At 50.5% G+C, this 21,435-nt stretch overlaps 1 protein-coding gene across 2 annotated transcripts in view; it reads left to right on the forward strand.

Moving 5' to 3' along the window:
- Positions 1-21,435, forward strand: part of LOC125705258 (chemokine-like protein TAFA-5) — a 56,363-nt gene that overhangs the window by 32,399 nt on the left and 2,529 nt on the right. For both annotated transcript variants that reach the window (XM_048971720.1, XM_048971713.1), the window contains exon 3: positions 16,808-16,935. In XM_048971720.1, coding sequence (XP_048827677.1) covers positions 16,808-16,935 — 128 coding nt within the window. The remainder of the gene's footprint in view (positions 1-16,807; positions 16,936-21,435) is intronic.

Below are 21,435 nucleotides of genomic sequence, written 5' to 3' on the forward strand. Positions count from 1 at the left end.
AGTTTCACTATCTAAACCGTAGCTATTGTCTAGCGGCGTCCCAGTGAACCCGTATTGATGCGGATATTGAAATGGTGCTCGGGGCTGCTTAGGATCACAGATGTGCCGCCTGTAATTTCACGCTTTACCGTGCTTTCATCATCTGTAGCGACGTGTAGGGACGTGGGGTGAGGTATCGATTCCTGTTAAGGGGGGGCCGCTTTTGCTGGGTAATCTGAAGTGCCGCAGATGCCAAAGTGATTATGGGGCCAGTGGGGGTCGTCATGGGACGAATTGATAACCCTTCGGGGGGCCCGTGGGGACAGAGCCGGAATGTTCCGGATTCCCTCAGCACGGCGTGCCTTCCCTTATAGACAGTGATTAAAACGGCAGTAATGCCCATGCCCGGGGTGATGGTGTGGGGGGGCGTGCGGGCGGCGGGCAGACAGGTGTCAGATCTGACTCGCGATCGATCGCCGACACCTGGGGGGCACTGTGGATTGAAATGGCCGCTGCCTAATTCATTCGAGGCGGCAGCAGGGGGCGCTAGCAGCAGCATGCACGGCCGTACATGCGCCGAGGAGAGCTGGGGGCCATCGATAATCATGAAAAGAGTAACAATGCGGCATTATTAAAAAAAGTCCTTTAGGGAAGCAGAGGGGCCCTTTGTCATCTTCTTGGCATCAGAAGAGGATCGCAGACTGCGGTAATGAAACCGCCGTCAGAACCCGCCACTTCGATTAGCTGTCTGGCTGCACGCCTCTCTCTGGAGTGGGGGGGGGGGCTGGGGGTGGGGGTGGGCAGAGTGACCAGCTCAGGTGGAGGAGACGTCCTCGAAATAACCGAGAGACACTGAGTGACTGGCCTGGTCACACGGTCTCCTCAGAACCCGTGGGGGTACGGCGGGGGGAGGGGGGGCAGCTATATTAAACCGCGTGTCCCCTCTCCTCCCTCTGGGCCTCTGTCTTGTTGTGACATGTGGAGACTCTTTAAATGGGATTTACATAAAGCTGGGATAACAGCCACATTGTCTCCCCCTTCCCAGCCAGCCCTTTGCGAGATGGGGAACTGTCTGACTCATATTCTGCCCTGGTGCCTGTGCGATATCTCTGCTTTTCTGAGAACGGCGCCATCACGTCCATCCCATTCAGCTCGGCGACAGCGCGCTGTCTCCGCAGACCGACCCTCGGAACAGAAACAGCGCCAGCAAACATCTGCAGGCTTAAACGCCACGTTACCGGGGAACATACCGGAAAAACACCCACCATTCAGCCCCATTCTGGAGCAAACCTATAAATAATGTTGCTAATGTCCAGTAATGTCCTCCGTTGTCCACCGAAGATCACAAGATGACAGTGAGCAGTGTGAGGAACTCTTTCAGGTAGCAAATACAGTAAGTGTAATAAAGACTCAGGACGCATAACAGGGACAGTGGCATGAAAATAGTTTCCATCAGTGTTTTGAGTTCAAAATTGGAACAGATATTAATAAATGTAGTTATTTATTTAGTCGCACACTTCAGAATTTAAGCTTCTAATTTGAGGCTATTTTAATACAAAGGCTGCTGCGATTTTAACGTGACGGTTGAGCTTAATTAAATGCAGTTATGTATTACTGATGTTGCACTGGCTGTTCATCAAGGCCTCAGCTTTGCTTATCTGTCCTTCTCTGTCTGCCGCCGTACAGACAAATAGGAAATGCGGCCCGTTGTAGAAACCCTTGTGCTGGCACCCAACCTGCAGCCCCCAGAATGATCCCGAGGTGAAGCTGGCTTCTCTTTCGCCTGCATTTCTGTCCAATACCCAGTCGTTCCTAATTTTCCGGCCCCACGGAGCCGCACATTCAAATCTTCTCCAAGTAGCTTCTTAATTATCAGAACTTAACTGAGCCATTAGAAAATATTGATGTAGATATTACACCTATTAATGGCCATGGGTACAGGAGTTCAAGGGAAGAATGTCAGATATGATTCAGTCTGTATGTATAAAGGCCATAATTAATACTGCGCATATGTGCATAAAACATTAATGATTCAATTAATTAATTAATGTGCTAATTAACTAATTAATTAACTGGACTCTTTACCGCTCCACCATATTAACGCTTTATATCAGTGAAGCACACCTTGAGAAGCATCTCGCAAGCTTCATTAAATCGGTAGCTCAGACGAAGCATCATTAACTGGGAGTGAAATCCAGCCCGTATCCCGGGGGGGTCGAGTGCTTGGATAAGAATTCAGCGCGTTCCTTCCTCGGGTGGGAATCAATTAACAGCCGGACTCTAACCCGGCAGACCTGAAGCCGCACAGTCAGTCGGAGCCCCGGGTCAAAACGTCCACTAGGGGGTGCCCTACATGGGCCAAATTAAGACTTGAGTATTTTAATGCGTGATCAGTTTAATGGTTTCCTTTCAGTGTTACAGCTGCGCAGACGGAGGTTGGGCACGTTCGGGCACAAGCGCATCATCTCACGTGACTCATTGGTGCCCGGTATCGCACATTCAGATCATGCAGCCGCCTGTTCTTTAGTCTATCGTGGGCTTGATGGCGGCGCGCGTGAGAGACAGAGAGGCAATTTTCTTTTCGGTGTGATTGCAGCCCCCACCGCTCTGCTGAAAGGATTATATCAAAGTATTCATTCGTGGGCCTGCTTAAAGTGCACCCCCACCCCCACATCATCTTGAGAAAATGGCTTTAAATTTGCCATCTCCCGGGACGTGCTGCCTCTCCCCCAAGCCAGCCGTGCCGCGGAGTGACACCTTGATGCGTTTTTTCCCCCCAGACGTCATGTTTGCGGATCGTTTAGTATCTGGAGACGCCCGCTTGATAACAGTAAATCAAACGCAGCGGCGGTTCTCGGTGCCACATTCCCTGAATGCCTGATTTTCTCACGTGTTAACGAGCACATCGCCCCTGCTGGACTGATTGGGGGGGGCGATGGGGTGGTCAGACAACATACAAAATGGGAGAGACCTAGAACCTTTAATTAGTGTCATTTCTGCATGTTTATATACCACAGCAATGATGAAGTGTTTTTTACCAAGTACTTGGTACTAATTAGGTGACAGTTATCGGCAGGCGATGCTACATGTGATTCTGCTAGCACTCATAACCAGGATAACAGAACAGCCTGGTTCTGCAGGCAGGCAGGTTTGTAAAATTGTTTCATGCTGGTTCCCTACCATCTGTAGCGGTTTTGTTCAGCACGCTCGCTAATTCCCGCCGGCTCACAAAGATCCACTGCAAGCTCTTTTTTTATCTTTTTTTTTTTGTGTAATTTGACGTGTGTTTCGCATGTTTACACAGCTTGCTTTTCTTTATCTGTTTATAAAATTGATAAATCGTGACCCTCCCGAGAGAAAAGCCAGGAGTGGGGAGTGGATTTCCGCCAGTGGCCTGAGTGATGGCACTGGGAAGACCTTGTCGGCTGGATTTGAGGGTGCTGGAAACATCCTCCTTTGCCTAATTATACTCCGAAGTGCTGTGTTTATAACAAGGGTTGGCGACATGCGTCCTTGCGGTTGGGCGGTCCCAGCGTAACAAACGAGGGCCACAATTGCTCCCCGAATGCGGCAGGACATACATCACCACCCCCCCCCCCCCCCCACCACCACCATCCGTCTGCTCTCCTCAGCACCCACAGGTAAAGGGCCATCCTTCCACACCAGCGTGAAGGCATCCCAGATGACAGATCCTTTTTTTACAGCTCACGCTGGGAAAACACAAATTTGGAATAAAAACGGCTGATGATTACAGATGATGTCTCCTTCACAGCTGCAAAGCCGCCAATGAATCAGCTGCAGATTAATATGGATCACGGCCAGATGCGTCTAGCGCTGTACTGCTCCAAAGTCACACCCACATCCCACTGCTTTGCGTGCAAAGCTGTCCCATCAGGGGATGTCATCTTACCTGAGACTTCTAGTGACGAGTCTGTCTTGTAAACATGATATTCTCAGGGACAGGAACTTCCACAATGTCCAGAGTGATGCGGATTACAATGTGACCTTCAGGGAGAGCCGGGGGGCAGTGTGACCTCCAGAGAGAGACTCAGGACAATGTGACCTCAGGGAGAGGCTCAGGAGAATGTGACTTCAAGGAGAGACTCAGGACATTCTGCTCTCTATGGAGAGGCTCAGAACAGTGTGACCTAAGGGAGAGGCTCAGGAGAGTATGACCTCTAGGAGAGGCTCAGGACAGAGTTCGCTCCATGGAGAAGCTCAGGACAGTGTGACCTCAGGGAGAGGCTCCGGACTATGTGACCTCAGGGAGAGGCTCAGGAGAATGTGACTTCAAGGAGAGACTCAGGAGAGTGTGACCTCAAGGAGAGGCTCAGGACTGTGTGACCTCAGGGAGAGGCTCAGGAGAGTGTGACCTCAAGGAGAGGCTCAGGACAGTGTGCTCTCCATGGAGGGGCTCAGGACAGTGTGACCTCAGGGAGAGGCTCAGAACAGTGTGACCTCAAGTAGAGGCTCAGGACAGTGTGCTCTCCATGGAGGGGCTCAGGACAGTGTGACCTCAGGGAGAGGCTCAGAACAGTGTGACCTCAGGGAGAGGCTCAGGACTGTGTGACCTCAGGGAGAGGCTCAGGAGAGTGTGACCTCAAGGAGAGGCTCAGGACTGTGTAACCTCAGGGAGAGGCTCAGGAGAGTGTGACCTCAAGGAGAGGCTCAGGACAGTGTGACCTCAAGGAGAGGCTCAGGACAGTGTGCTCTCCATGGAGGGGCTCAGGACAGTGTGACCTCAGGGAGAGGCTCAGGACAGTGTGACCTCAGGGAGAGGCTCAGGACAGTGTGACCTCAGGGAGAGGCTCAGGACAGTGTGCTCTCCATGGAGGGGCTCAGGACAGTGTGACCTCAGGGAGAGGCTCAGGACAGTGTGACCTCAGGGAGAGGCTCAGGACAGTGTGACCTCCATGGAGAGGCTCAGGACAGTGTGACCTCAAGGAGAGGCTCAGGACAGTGTGACCTCAGGGAGAGGCTCAGGACAGTGTGACCTCCATGGAGAGGCTCAGGACAGTGTGACCTCAAGGAGAGGCTCAGGACAGTGTGCTCTCCATGGAGGGGCTCAGGACAGTGTGACCTCAGGGAGAGGCTCAGGACAGTGTGACCTCAGGGAGAGGCTCAGGACAGTGTGCTCTCCATGGAGGAGCTCAGGACAGTGTGACCTCAGGGAGAGGCTCAGGACAGTCTGACCTCAGGGAGAGGCTCAGGACAGTATGACCTCACGGAGAGGCTTGGGACAGTGTGCTCTCTATGGAGGGGCTCAAGACAGTGTGACCTCAGGGAGAGGCTCAGGACAGTGTGACCTCAGGGAGAGGCTCAGGACAGTGTGACCTCAGGGAGAGGCTCAGAACAGTGTGACCTCAGGGAGAGGCTCAGGACTGTGTGACCTCAGGGAGAGGCTCAGGAGAGTGTGACCTCAAGGAGAGGCTCAGGACTGTGTAACCTCAGGGAGAGGCTCAGGACAGTGTGACCTCAGGGAGAGGCTCAGGACAGTATGACCTCAGGGAGAGGCTCAGGACAGTGTGATCTCCATGGAGAGAGTTAGGACAGTGTGAGAGAGTCTGGAGACAGAGGGTGCTTTTCCACCACACCAAGTACCGAACTTTTGGTGCTTTACTTTCTCAATGACCTCCGGTCAAGTACCAGTACCAAAAGTTCCAGTACTGAAAGTGGCAAACCAGTTGGGGTACTTCTTTGGTACTTTGGAGTAGGACTTGAAATGCTTTCTTTTTCGATCAGTTATGCAAATATTCTGCCTCTGAAACATAATACAAACGCTGCCTTGAAAACTCAGAAAATACTGATAAACGAAATTGAAAAAAAATGCAATTTTGTCGTTAGAACACATACAACAAAAAGATCCAGATGGCATGACAAGAAATTAAAAAGTGTTTTGTTGAATGTACTAACACAGCATGCATACAACGTATCTTATAGATGTGATTTTGTTACAAATATAGCAATGTGCTTTTTTTTGTAATAAATATTTGGATATTTATGAAACAAAAAAAGGATCTTCATGAATTTCTCAGAAACCTATCTGAGTGATTTAAAGAGGATGAAAGGATGAAAATATTTACGATTGTCTCCGAGAACGTATGCAGCGCTCATACAGAAGCACAGGAGGTAAACGGATTTTTAAACACATAAGAATCTGTAGAAGAAAAAATGATTAAAATCACAAAGCATGCTAAGTTTTTTTCATATGGCAGAGTAACAGAGTAAAAATATTTTAGCGAAACTTTAAACCCCGTGCATTAATGTCTGTATATGGAATCTAAAGTAAGAAAAAGCTTTATTTTAATAGAGCTGGCTAGCAGTGTAAGAATTGTATGTGTATAACTTGCAATGTTGGTATTAATATTGCACATTGCCAAGCCTTATAATATACTACATAATATCCATCTTTCGAATTCAGTACAAAATACCTGGTGTCGCATTGTAATGTCATTCAACACTGGAACCATTTTTTACACCAGTGGAAAACCAACACCTTCTGAAAGTACCAAAAGTATGGTACCTGGTGCGCTGGAAGAACGCCCAGATTTACCCCCAGGGAGGGACTCGGGACAAAGTGACCTCCAGGAAGATGCCCTGGACAGTGTGACCTGAACCGAAAATGCTCAATAAACAAGATAAAATAAATAAAAGGCCAAAGTAGGAGACACTTTGCAGCTATTGTTTACTCGCCAGCGTGTCGCCATTTTAATGGGGTTTTATTACGCTGAGTTCAGTTCAGTGCTTGTGAGGTTCTTCCCTTCACATACCAGAACACCGTGACCTTAAAAAGGCACTCATGGGTGTCTGCTAATGTGTGGCTGCACCCCGAGACATTGGCATCATGGAAATCAGACAAAAAAATCAATTATAAGTTTGATGCGGGTGGTCTCACCATGCCCCCGCCCCCCGTACTGCGTGAACCATCCTCATCGATTTTCCAGTGATGTTCAGAAACATTTGGTCATCGCCCTGCCGTGTCGTCCTGCCTCCTGCTTTCAGCACTGTTGAGGCAGATTACTTCACCACTGAAGTGGATTGCTTTCCCACTCCTGGTGCTGTGAAAAGGGATCCGTCTCCTGCCCTGCACCCAGCAGCTCGAAGCGAACGGAAAAAAAGGGGAAATGACACACACGCAGTCGCCCTCTCAACCTGGAGATTCCGACTGAGCACCCATGAGAGTACAGCTGGGAGAAGGAATCGTGGGGTGGGGTGGGGAGCGGGGTGTACTCGGCCCTTTCACACAAACCAGTATACTCAGGTTCTTTAGCACTTTGTCACAAGGTCGAGGCCTGGACCCCCTCACTGTACCGGGATGCTATTTCCACAGAAATGGGTTTGGCGGACTAAGAGTAGGAATCCACGGCCCTAGAAGTTCACCATGGGTACGTTCACACTGCAGGACAAATGTGGCCCAAATACGATTTTTTTTTTTGCTCATATGTGACTCAGACGGCATTTTTTCATGACAATGTGAACAGCACAGTCATGAAAAGTCAAGTCACATGGAATCCGATTTTTTCAATTCCGATTTGGGCCACTTCAGTATGTGGTCATAAATCGGATACAGGTCTGATTTTTTGCAATGCAACCTCAGTCTGAACAGCGAAATCGTAATTCATGTGACTTTTTTTACGTCACTCTCGATCAACATTCGTCACAATTCTGCGCAGGCGGAAGTCAGCATATGTCTCCGTCTGAGTGCCAAACATAGAGGAGAGTGCAGAAGCTGGCCAGTGGAGGGACAGTGAGGTGCAGGATTTAATAAATATTTGGGGAGATAAATCTGTTCAAGCAAAACTGGAAGGCTCATATCGTAACCGGGCAGTTTTCGAATCAATAAAGCAACGTCTTTGTCTTTGAGCATCTTCGTTGTTTTGTCGTGGGCCAGTTCAGGATAGTGAACCATTCACACTGAAATCCGATATCGCCCACATTAAAAAGAGTAATGTGAACAGGCAAACAGAAAATCCGATCTTCGCAGAAAATCAGAATTGAGCGTTAAGGCCTGCAGTGTGAACGTAGGCCATGAGTCACGTGATGATGGTGTGATCTTTAGCAAAGTGTCATGGTGAGACGAAGCCCTTGGTTCACATCTGGAGATTTATTTCGTTTAGGATTGTTGTTTTATGATTCCATGTTTAAGGCTGTAGTGTCATCCTAGGAGATGTGTATCCGTGCCAAGCTCACAGCAAGTGGGGCCCGACCGAGTGTCCTGCCAGCACTGATCTTCCCCAGACAGTGAGACAATGACACACAGACAGGTGACCTCGCTCACGGCACTGTTCCCCCGACCGGCCTGTTTTGCTTCCGGCTTCTGTCCTCTGGGTGTATTAAAGTCATGTCCCAAGAGGCAGCGAGCTGCTCAGCCTTGACTAAACCGTTAAACATTCCCGGTCTCTGTCCATTCTGCGATCGATCCGTCCGTTTGCTTTGAAAAGAGAATCCCCTAAACTCGTTTCCTCGGACTCACATGACGAATGAGCTATCGATCGGCTGTTTACAGTCAGGCCGGGGGACGCTCACAGTGCCGCCTTCCCGTGACGGCGTTTCACAGCGCTGCCGGTCACCTGCCGCTCCTCGGGGCCACACGCATGGTGTGGAATCGATGTGTATCCCGGCCGATCGTCGGGCACAGGAAGGCGATTCGGTCATAAGCGGACAGTCGGCATTTAGCACAGGCCAGCCCCACAGGCTGTTTCTGCAGCGGCATCGATCCGCCGGAATTCCTTTAAATGTCAAGCGAGACGCGTCGCAGGCGCATTAGTCAGCGTGTTAAGTAGCCAGCCTGGGAAACTCTTCAACGTAACTGATCGTTACCAGATCTCATTACTGCCTAGCTCTGGCGTCCAATTAGCGAGATTAACACATCGCGTCCTGTGCGTTTGCGAGGTGCGTGAGATCACACACCCCCTCAGGCAGGCATCCTGCACAGAGTGTGAACCCCTGTCACTTTTCACGCTCCCGTCACAGTGCGTGCTTGTCCCTGAGCCATAGTGCAAGTCTCTAAAGAGGCAGCATGGAGCGCACGGCAAAGGCGAGGCCCCCTGCTGGTGACTTTGGAATGGAGCGCATCGACATCGTTAACCTCAGCTTTCCGGGCTCATCTCCCCCGGTCAGCCTTGATCCAGGGCCCGGACGACTCCGACGCTGGGCCGTGTGGAGCTTAGCGCAGTATTACTGGATATGTATAAATAATCTTCCCCACGGCAGCGAGAGCTGCTCTCATTTATTGTCTCAATAAAGCGAGTCAGCTGGTCCCTGCGGCTGTCATCAGTCAGACGTTGCTGTAACTGGGCCAAGACCGCTGGGGTCCAGGGAGACCGCTCCTCTTCTTCTTCAGGACAGCTGGGCCCGGCCCATCACTCACGCCTAATATCGATGGCCAGACAGCGGCAAGCGGGAGGGGGCACCGTAGACGTTTAGCATTAAGAAGTGGCTAAACAGTGGTTTTAACGGTAACACCTCGCTGTGTGAATTATATGGGGGGAAAAATCACATTAATTAGAGCAACATGCAGCAGAGACGTTGTATCCCCTTGATGAAAGGACTCCGAAGTCATTCTCCCGCTAACGAGCTCGTAGCTGCCTTCATAACGACATAAATAACATTAAAATCATAATACAAACATACATTCGTACATGGTCAACCCAGCACTAAAAAGCTACTTAATAATAGAAAAAATAGGAATATATGTGGGAATTTTTTCTGAGAAATGTTTTTATAAATAAACTACATATTGCACTGTTGTGAAGTAACTTATGAAACGTCATCTGTGCATTGCAGTTTAAGAAACTTAGTAATAATAGGGCAGAAGATCTATAGTTTTGCTCTGAGATTGCAGAATCATATCTGCTCCCTTGTTCGTCTTGGCCATGAGGAAATGACAGCCATTTGCAGTGATCAAAGGTCACTTGATAATCCATCCAGCCATCCATTTTCTGTAATCGCTTGTCTTATTCAGGGTCGCTGGGGAGTCCAGAGCCTGTCCCAGAGGCTATGGGCACAAGGCAGGGAACAACCCAGGATGGGACACCAACCCATTTCAGGGCACTCACCTCACACACCCTTCAGTCACTTTATTATTATTATTATTTTTGGGGTGATTCAGATGGATGGATAGATGGATGGATGGATGGATGGATGGATGGATGGATAGATGGATGGATGATGGTTATTCTTTGCTGTCCTGCACACGGTTCTGCTGCCGTCTCTATTCCCTTCTTTCAGTGCCCCGGTTCAGCAGCATTTCACAGACACGAAAGTTACACCCCCCCCTCCCCCCACCCCCCCCAGACAGATGACTGGCTTCTTTACTGGTCCCATGTTCACCAATCTGCCCCCTGCCTGTAACGCATCACTGCTCAGTGGTCTGTATTTCGGGACAGTCAGCTTTGACACGTTTACTGGAGTGTGTGCCGCATACAGCCAGCTCGTTGCCAGAAATTAATTTGGTGGGAGGCCTGGCAACCCTATCAATAGATCCCCCTCTGTAAATTTCATCAACCGAGGGGGTTCCAATTCATAATTTTGCTATCTCTGCCTGATCGATTACAAAAAATTTTGCTACATGGCTACGTGCCTGGCATACAGGCTCCGTGATGGGTGCGTGTTCTGGGGAAAGGGGGACGTGCTCCTCATCGTTTATTCAACTCTCAGGCATGCAGAGCAGCTCATTGAGGCTTTACGACGCTCCATAAAGGAACACCACTGTCTTTAGGACGCCGTAACTCCTTCGGCAGTCTTGTGGAGGACGGTGAGGGCGAGAGCGATCAGACGGTGATTTCTGATTGTGGAACAGCAGGACCTCAAACATCTGCTCACTAATGAGACCAACGTGCACGTGAAGAGCGGGCAGCTCTGCGACCGCGTGGATGAGGAGTGTTGCTCTTGGAAGAGGGCGAAATGCAGAGATCACACCATGTGCCGGTCTTCCTTGACTGGGATAGTCATATTAAACCCTCAGATCATTAAGAACTCCACTCCAAGGACGTCTCGGTCCTGCTGGATTCCTGGGAACGCAGCTCACTCTCTGGTGCATCACTCCTGCGAGCCGGCTTGACATTTCCTCTGTTAGCTCACGCCAGAAATGTCAGAGGTCGCCTGTGCATGGGTACCCACTTATGGAGGACGTCTGGCTGTGCAAACAGCATGTCGGCCGTCCTAGGAGAGTAAGAACCGGCATCCAAATGTTATTTACTGAGTTTGCGATAACGGGAAAGGACAGACGTTTGCGTGACAGATTCTTGGCCGTGTCACTTGCAGTCTTCCTCTGATAACATCAAATATCCAGTCTGAGTACTGAGTGTTTGTGGGTTTGACAAACAGAAAGTTACCTGAGGGCAGAGACCTTCATTTCGCAGGACGGGGACGACATTTCGGAGGAAAGCAGACATCCGTCAGCCGCACCAGAGACGGGAAAATTCAGCCAAATGAAGAAGGTGACTTTAAGGGCGGTTGGTCGCGGGGGGCTTCTCTGCCTGCTCTCGGGGGTCGCTCAGCCGCGAGGGCAGCACCTGCCTGGACCAGTGCCCATTTTCACTTTCTCTTGGAATCCCTGCTGGTTGTACCTCGACCCAGAGAGATGGTGGCTCTTCTCCGTCCGGCTTTATTTGGCATTAGTGCCCATTTTTTACCCAGAACTCCCAGATGCTGGCCTGACTGTGATATAGCATTTCGCAAGGATACTGTCCCTCTGTGGGTGTGAAGTTATTTCTGCCTTATCTCCTGCAGATGAACTGTGCGCCGGCCCCTCCTGCAGCTAATCCAGGAGCGAGATTACATCCAGGGTGTTTGTATTCCATAACAGAGACGGCCCTGGTCTCTCGCGCCTCCGACTGCTCCCACTGAGTGGCCGCGACGCAACCATTCCGATAATGAAGGACAGGACGCCTTTGTGTGTGAAATTGATTAAAACGTTATCTGCAGGCTGATACTCCCTCTGAAGGCCTCGTGTATTAGGGATGCATAACACCTTCCCGGGCCTATCAGATAAGACGTGTGAAATGGTGGAATTAATCCCGTTTAGTGGGCTGTGAGAGGCTCTTTCGCTCTTGTTTTACGCCAAATTGGATTAATAATTGGGGCTAACAGGCTATCACAATCGCATTTCAGCCGCAAAACACCGGGGGGCGCATTACCGTTAGCCGGCTTTATGCGGCTCCCTTTGCATTATCATCCTCCCACTCTCTAGAATATTGTAATTAATTCCTGGCCCCTTTCAACCTTGTCCCCTCCCTCCTTAAATGCATTGCATTTTATAATTGATCCTTGACTGTGTTTTGAGTTATTGTGCTTTCATATCATTCAAAGTGACCAAGTGCGCCATATCGCCCTCTCCTGTTGTTCCAAGCTGAATTATCTTTGCGCAACTTGAAGAGCTTGGCTATCTATAGATATGACAGGAATCGGCAGCATCTGTAAGTCCTTCCTGTACCTAACAGAAGAGCATGTGGACCCGTGGCACCCCGGAGGCGGGGCAATCTCCGTTAGCGGGGCTCCCGGTGATGCGTGTGGCCTTGTGGCACCCCTGGGGATGGGGCAGTCTCCTTTAGCAGGGCTCCCAGTGATATGTGAGGCGGGGCAGTCACTGTTAGCGGGGCTCCTGGTGATACGTGAGGTGAGGCGGTCTATGTTAGCAGGGCTCCCGGTGATGCGTGTGGCCTTGTGGCACCCCTGGGGTAAAAGGCAGTCTCCTTTAGCGGGGCTCCCGGTGATGCGTAAGGCGAGGCGGTCTGTGTTAGCGGGGCTCCCAGTGATACGTGAGGCGAGGCGGTCTGTGTTAACGGGGCTCCCAGTGATACGTGAGGCGAGGTGGTCTGTGTTAGTGGGGCTCCCAGTGATACGTGAGGCGAGGTGGTCTCTGTTAGCGGGGCTCCCAGTGATACGTGAGGCGAGGCGGTCTCTGTTAGCGGGGCTCCCAGTGATACGTGAGGCGAGGCGGTCTGTGTTAGCGGGGCTCCCAGTGATACATAAGGCGAGGCGGTCTCTGTTAGCGGGGCTCCCAGTGATACATAAGGCGAGGCGGTCTCTGTTAGCGGGGCTCCCAGTGATACGTAAGGTGAGGCAGTCTCTGTTAGCGGGGCTCCCAGTGATACGTAAGGTGAGGCAGTCTCTGTTAGCGGGGCTCCCAGTGATACATGAGGCGAGGTGGTCTCTGTTAGCGGGGCTCCCAGTGATACGTAAGGTGAGGCAGTCTCTGTTAGCGGGGCTCCCAGTGATACGTGAGGCGAGGTGGTCTCTGTTAGCGGGGCTCCCAGTGATACGTAAGGTGAGGCAGTCTCTGTTAGCGGGGCTCCCAGTGATACGTGAGGCGAGGTGGTCTCTGTTAGCGGGGCTCCCAGTGATACATAAGGCGAGGCGGTCTCTGTTAGCGGGGCTCCCAGTGATACGTAAGGCGAGGCGGTCTCTGTTAGCGGGGCTCCCAGTGATACATAAGGCGAGGCGGTCTCTGTTAGCGGGGCTCCCAGTGATACGTAAGGTGAGCCAGTCTCTGTTAGCGGGGCTCCCAGTGATACGTGAGGCGAGGCGGTCTGTGTTAGCGGGGCTCCCGGTGATGCGTGAGGCGAGGCGGTCTCTGTTAGCGGGGCTCCCGGTGATGCGTAAGGCGAGGCGGTCTCTGTTAGCGGGGCTCCCAGTGATACGTAAGGTGAGCCAGTCTCTGTTAGCGGAGCTCCCACTGATATGTGAGGTGAGGCGGTCTCTGTTAGCGGGGCTCCCAGTGATACATAAGGCGAGGCGGTCTCTGTTAGCGGGGCTCCCAGTGATACGTAAGGTGAGCCAGTCTCTGTTAGCGGAGCTCCCACTGATATGTGAGGTGAGGCGGTCTCTGTTAGCGGGGCTCCCGGTGATGCGTAAGGCGAGGCGGTCTGTGTTAGCGGGGCTCCCGGTGATGCGTAAGGCGAGGCGGTCTGTGTTAGCGGGGCTCCCGGTGATGCGTAAGGCGAGGCGGTCTGTGTTAGCGGGGCTCCCGGTGATGCGTAAGGCGAGGCGGTCTCTGTTAGCGGGGCTCCCAGTGATACGTGAGGCGAGGCGGTCTGTGTTAGCGGGGCTCCCGGTGATGCGTAAGGCGAGGCGGTCTGTGTTAGCGGGGCTCCCGGTGATGCGTGTGGCCTTGTGGTACCCCGGACGCTGTGCGGTCTCCTTTACCAGGGCACCCAGTGATGTATGTGGCCCTCTAGCACCCCCGGAAGAGAGCCGGTCTCCAGTTATGTTGCTCCCAATGACTAGGGCGACCCTGTGCTGTACAGATCCTGTCTCACACGCAGCTGAACCTTCTCGTGGGCTGATGAGAGCCTCCATCTCATTGACTTCATGCCTGAAGTGTGGAAGTACTTGAGTGGAGCCAGCAGCGGTACGTGGGTCATCTGATGTGAAGCAGCTCTTAGGATATTTTTATGTAGAATGAGTGAAGCTAGGGGCCCCCAGTACTGACGCCCGAGAGGAAGCGGTCAGTACCGACAACACTGCTAAACCCGAACCGCGGCTTCGCCGGTTTGCGGATCCTGTAACTTTACAGTGCTGAACCTTATGTATTTATAGCTGTAATATCAAATTCAATAATATCAGAAACATAAAAAACTATTCTGAGTCAGATTCATAACCTTTATTACCACATAACCCAAGCCAGGTGAAAATTTTTGGTGGCGCAGCCTGACGACAGGAAAGGAAACAATTATGGCACGATACAGACAAAGAATAAATACGAGAGAGTGCAAACATGCCAGAGAGAAGTAAATGTAACAAATATAATAAATGGAGTAGTTTTGTGCAAACTGAAGTGAATCTGTTTACGCAGTTTTCCATATATGCAGACATGGGCTGAGGCAGGGAGAATGCGAGCCGTCTTCAAATGGCCAGGTCTGCACTGAACAGCCCATAATACACTTACCCCAGTTATTCATCTTTCTGAGAGAGCTCCCCCCCCCCCCCTTCGCTCTCATCTCCCAGCTTCCCTGCGTCTTCACTCTCTCTAGGCCATCCACGGCGACAATGGGATGCAAATCGTGCCGGTTCAGTGGCCTAGTTTTTATAATTACACGAGTGTTTGGTTAGATGTGAAAACAACACGCCTGAATGGCTGAAGGGGCCCATCGCTGTCTTCAGAAGGTTCTGGATCGGAACAGGATTCTCGTGGCTATTCCCCGCCACTTGCTACGGCTGGCAGCCCCGCACCCAATCCCCCCCCCCCCCCCACCCCGCAAGTTGCCTGCCAGCAGACGGGAAAGCGCTGGGGGGTGTCTGCTTTTTGAAAAACAGTGCCTGAATCCGTGCCCGGCGTCACGCTTGGGGGAGTCACACCCTCTTCTGGTGGAGTGATGGGGCTTCTTCCCGCAGCAAAGCCAGCCGTGCCTCAGTATCATGCAGCCAGTTTGTGGCGCCGGGCCCAGTGAACGGCTGTCCCTTTCTCACACGCCGACTGTGCCCCCCACCGTGCCAGTCATTCAGTCCGTCACTGCTGAAGTGTCCCCGCCCCCGGGGGTCTCCATCGCCATGACGGTTGCCACGGCCGCAGAATAAATATGTTCATGTAGTCGATTAACTGGTGTAGAGGAGACGGTCGAGTCGCTTCCGGTCACGCACACCGACACCCCCACACACGCCCTGCTTTTCCTCCGATGGCCACCTGCTGTGAAGAAGAAGGTCTCCAGGAAAATGGCCGAGCTGAGCAAAGCTCTCGCAAGCTCCCCGGGGTCCATCAGCAAGCTGCTGTGATGGTGTGTGAATGGAAGCGCGTAGATGCTAGAGGTGTGAGGGCCTCCCGCCCCCCTACAAGACCCACTTCAATACAGCATCACTTTTTTTCTCAAATCTATCGACCGAGACCTGAACTCTTCTTACTGTCAAGCCGTGTTACCCTGCTGTTTCTATCTTTGGCCTGTGTTTTATTAGTACTTCCTTGCCTGACACCGGTAGCCCACCTCTTACAGTCTGGCTACTAATTCTGCATGATGTATTTCACAAGACGTTCACGCACCCTTTTCTCAAAGCTGGATTTCCGAGTGCGGTTAACTGGGAGTCCGTTACTCCACCTGCTGCATGCTGTGGTCAGTCATTACAGAGGCGTGTATCGCATAAACATTAGTTTATAACCGTATAACCATTGTTCTCTAGCTTCCCTTTCCCAGTTCCGGTTCTGACATTCTTGGTCATCCTGAACTCGCCTGTCCCTCTGATATTTTTAGGCCGTGCTTATTCACTGAGATTTCTGTTCCGCCAGTTCGCTGTAAAGCAGCCAGAGAAGGACAACCTGACTCAGATCACAGTTTGTATCATATATTTCATGTTGCGTTCTGTTCCTACATTATGTTCCTACTTTGGCTTAGTTCTCGCAGACTTCTGCTTGGTCATCACAATCGTTGGCTCTGTCACAATCAATTTTTACTTTATGCTGCTGTATCCTCTAATTCTTCTCTTTTATGAGCAATCTTGGTTCACTTATTATCTTTAGAAGGTTAAGGCCAATGACCCCCAAATCTCTCGAGTCACTGAATCGATCAATTCAAAGAAGCTGGTTCCCCCAGACCTGCCAGGGAATGTACATCAGGCTAGGGGGTGCAGGGCTTGGGTGTGAAAAGGGTGAGACAGGTGACACACCTGCCTAGGAAATTTTGGGGTTTTCTGGGCAGTGCTGACTGTAACATTGCGACGTTTGCCATGTGTACGTAAAGTGCTAGATGGGAAGTCTGGACGGAAATGGTCAACCTTTCGGAAAATGGATTTCCCCGCCGTTAACTGATGAGGCGCAGTGTGAAGCGATCTCCCGCCGGCAAGCAGCCGTGCCCCCGGAGCGAAGCTAACCGGCCATCTGCCCCTCTCCCCCCCCCAGCCCGCATCGTAAGGACCAAGCAGTGGTGTGACATGCTGCCGTGCTTGGAGGAGGAGGGCTGTGCTCTGCTGGTGAACAGGTCGGGCTGGACCTGCACGCAACCTGGAGGCCGAGTGAAAACCACCACGGTGAGTAAGGGGACCTCCCCCCCCCCCCCCCAGGGTGTCAGCATTTCCACAAGATGCCTCCACTACCAGGCAATAAATGATGAATCCTTTATCTGCATGAGTATAGATACATTGGATACATTGGAATTCTTCTCTTTGCCTGCCTCATCTTGCTCTCCATAGCTTGATCGTGGGAACAGAGACTGTGTTCCTCCCCCCCGACAGAGCTGCATGTTTACCAAAAGTTTTACACTGACCATTTTCACACTTCTCTTTTTAAAAATCAACAGCTGTGCTTATTTACCTCCTCTGTGCATATATGTGGGGTAAACGCTGAACCTCAGGCTGGCGGTTAATTACTGAGCTGACCTTCAGTAGTGATCCTGTGAAACTCGCATCGCCCCCACGTGGGGTAATGAAGGGTTTAATCACAGCATATTAATTATGAATTTATTACTGATCTTACCCGAGTTATACCGTGTTTCCATCTGTACAGCGTGTGCTGATTGTACACTGGGCACGAGAAACACACGCGTGTCTCACTTTGTCCGCAAGAGCCCATAAGGATGCTAGCAGGCCAAATTGTGTTTAATAAATTAAACCATTCATTTAACTGATTTGATTTACAATACCTCAGTACACAGCCAATCCAGTAGACACCTGACTCAGTACAGACTTCCTTGAGCACAGACCTCCTCCTGTATCCGCGCATCGACTTTCTGCACCCCCCTGCATACGGAATGGTGCAGTCTTCATTATCGCCGCAGCTGAAAGAGAAATCCGTCAGACTTCACTTTTTGATGAATATGAGGTTGAAAAAGGCACTTAGCTTTTTTTTGTATTTTTTCAGTCTGGGGTAAAATAATTCTTTATCGCCCTGCCGAACCCCCCCCCCCCCCCAGAAAGCCGACAGGCCTGCTGCTCACACAGTGATGTGGTCCTGCGGGCCGGGGTCGGCACGGTAACCAGCAATCGCTAATGAAACTTGTCAATGTCAGATTTCTCGGTGGGGCCAGGGTTCCGGGGTGGGGGGGGCCGGGGTTCCTAGGGGAGGTGGTGGATCCGAGGCCCGGCTGGTTACCCCTGGCATCATGTGAGTTTTGTTCTAAAGATTCTTTCCCTCACATTGGCAGAATGCCAATTATCATCATATCCTGAGAATCACCACTCTGATTTTCTAAAAGACATATGCTGTCAATCCGCCCCCCCCCCCCCCCCCCCACCAATACAATCAGAGCTGCGGTAGTGTTAATATTTTTCGTTTCTATGGAAACAGGGCTCAGCCTGGACACATCAAACTGAAGGTGCCTCCTAAGTGGAGCGAATGGCGTCTGTCCTCATCATTTACATCATGTGGATGTGAGACGGTTTCGTATGGATGCTGCTGAATCTCAGAACGCCGCACCCCCTGGTCGCCACGGCAACAACAGAGCTTAAATCCTGACACTGGTATTGGGAAGTGCCTGGAGGCAGTTCGGGCCGACAGCGGCGTGGTCTCAGAAGGCAGTCGTCTTACTCTGTCTCAGCCGGGGCCTCGTCTGCTGGAGGCTGTCAGGGACTTGGTGGGGGGAGGCTGGCCATGCGGGTTGGTACCAGCCTCGCATCATAGTTATCGGCCCCACGGTGTACCCAGGGCCAGGTACAGTGCCGTGGTGTTCTGGCTCCCTGGTGATGTGGTGTGTCCCTCTGAGTGACAGGGGATGACCGGATCTGTGTCGGACCGTTTATCGAACTCGTGTTGAAGCCCCAATTTGCCGCTGCCCTCTAAGATGAGGCTTAAATCACAGAAAACGCAGTCGATGTATGACGGAGCTAAATTAAACCGGAGTTCATCCTTGTTCAAACCTGGAAATACATTAAAAGTCAATCTGGGCTTACGGATAATAAGCCAGGAGTGGTAATTCAGACTTATACCCACATGTCTGTCAGTCCAGCATGACCTTCACAGCGTGATCTACCTCCGAAAGCAGCTCATTAAAGAATAAATATGGGAGTATTGTGGCTATTAGTATTATTTCATTATGCGCCATTGCTGTGCTGAGCGCGTAGTTAGGGTACGGAAGGAAGCTGTGCCACTGGGCGCTGGGCTGACACAGAGAAACAGCCCTGTGCTTACATATGTGTGTGTGAGTTTGCACACAGGCTTCTCTGTGGATGCGCGTATGTATATGTGTGTTTTGTTTGCATGTGTGTGTATAATATATGTATGTATATGCGTGTGTATGTAGTGTGTATATGTGTGTATTTGCATGTGTGTGTGGATTATGTATATATCACATTTTATCACATCATTTTACGGTCCCCATATTTTATCAAAATGCAATCAAAAAACTAAAACTAGCAAAAATCTTGTATTTGTATTCCTGTAGAATTGAATGGACAGTCCCCACAAAGAATTACAAACCTGTGTGTGTGTGTGTGTGTGTGTGTGTGTGTACCAGTAGTCTCCCTCCATCTGGGTCTTACGTTCAAGCATCTGATTGGTGAGGCACCGGCCCCCCGGGTCTGAAGCCACCTCCCTAATTGATCCCACTGGGCCCCTCGTCACTGCAGGACAGGTCTGGTGCCAGGCACACGCCACACACACACTCAGCTCTCCCTACCCCCTTCTGCAGGTATCAGGGCATGTCTGTTGAACGCACACCCAGCGTGCATGCAGTGCCCTGGGCTGTACTAGGTCACCCTTGTGCTGCATTGGGTTGCACTGGGACACACTGGGCCGTGCGTGGGCAGTGCGATGTTCATGTGTGACTGCTGGCAGCTATCATTGTTACATTATGGGAGGTGGAGAGGCCCTGTCCTGCAGCATCCTGGGCCTTTTTTGTTCCCAAAGCAAATCCCCGGGGTCCGTTTATGATGCCTGTGTGTTCAGACTGAGCCAGAAAGTCATTAGAAAGTTAAGCTTGTCACCACAAACTCCGTCTCTGGCCGCCGCATTTACTGTAGCTAAGCCTCGGTGATTAAAACGTCCTGCTTCCCTTCGCCTCATAAAACCACATTAACTCAGATTGTTTTCATTTGCATTTTTGCTGTTTACTTTCCACTGCTGTTGTTAACATGCTAATTTGGCATGTACCCCCTTCGTCAGTTCTGGGTTACATTTTTATCAGTTATTAGCAAACGGCGGGCAGGGCTCTGTAATGGCTTTGCCCGTTTTCATCCTGCCTCACACTTTTGGATCAAAATCGCGCCGCTTGATTGCAGACTTAACCCAACTCAACCCAAATGTAATAGCAGGAAACTGCAAATCCACTCAGGGCCGTGATTATAAACAAAAGATGCAAGTCCATGTGCAAGGTGCGTTTGGCGCCGCGTGAGGGAATAATGTAACTACACGCTGCGTGACGCAGACCACAAGAACTGTGACTGGTCCGCCTGGTCGCATTCCTTTTTAATGCGATTGAAGAAGGCATGCAATTCCAGGTGTACTTATACTGCTGATTGAAACTGAAGCGCTATTTATATGTAACATTAAATAACTCACCCTAGGCATCGTAGCAACAGGTCTACAAAACACAAAGTATAACAGTGCCAATTTCACTTACCTCCATTAAGTTTGCTTATAATTTTCAAGACTAAAGAAAAGAGAAGGAGATTGCATAAAAAGTGACTTCGTAGTTACTCGATATTTTTCCAAATTTGTCTACAGGAAGTTTAGAGCAACAAAAATATGAGCATGACAGGATAAGTGGACACTTTGATAAATGTTCATTTTTTTCTGTTTCAATTGCGTGATTCAGCAGTTGAGTAAAGCTCAGGGTGGGAAGATAATAAATGCAACATCCAAAACTATGTGTCACGTACAAATGCTGGCAGCGGAGTAGGTCACTTGCGGAGGTCACGTGTAGGCGCGATGCAGAACTTTACATCAGCCTCAGGGCTGTAAGCAGACACTGACCAGGAGCTTCTATAACAAACATCACATTCGCAGCTTCTGAGAGTTTGAAATGTTTTATTGCTGATTCGCGGCATCATTCAGAGCTAACAGCATAATCATAATAACGACATAGGGATACAATCAGTATAAATGAAATATTAACGAAAAACCCCTTGGAGACAAACTAATCTGTGTGGGAAGGTGTTATATAAATCAAAGTTAGCCCAAATGGAAACAATAGCAGTTTTTATAAACCGTCCGTCGTGGATCGGAATCCCTTTGAAGATATAGTTAAAAGGCACAATATCACAATGGTGAACAGGAAACATGTTTTATTGAATCAGAAATTCGCAGAAGGCAGGAGCCCGATGATTCAGCTTCGTGTTTTATCTTTATTTTGCCGAGTGACTCACGGCGTGTTCAGCTGGATGTCGTACCGTTGCTGTTCAGCTAAAGCGCCTTGCTCAGAGGCCAACCCCCACCCAGGACGGGAATCTGGAAGCCTCTCTTTCAGGAGTGTGTCTCTTCAGCTGCTGCGCCACCTGCTGGCCCAGGTGGAAATATGCATTCCCATGTATTTCCTTTAGCCAGCCATCCGTTTTCACTGAGAGGCCCTGTGCAAAGTTATTTTCTGTGCAAAGTGC

Source organism: Brienomyrus brachyistius, chromosome 1, assembly GCF_023856365.1.
Source record: "Brienomyrus brachyistius isolate T26 chromosome 1, BBRACH_0.4, whole genome shotgun sequence".
Lineage (NCBI taxonomy): Eukaryota > Metazoa > Chordata > Actinopteri > Osteoglossiformes > Mormyridae > Brienomyrus > Brienomyrus brachyistius.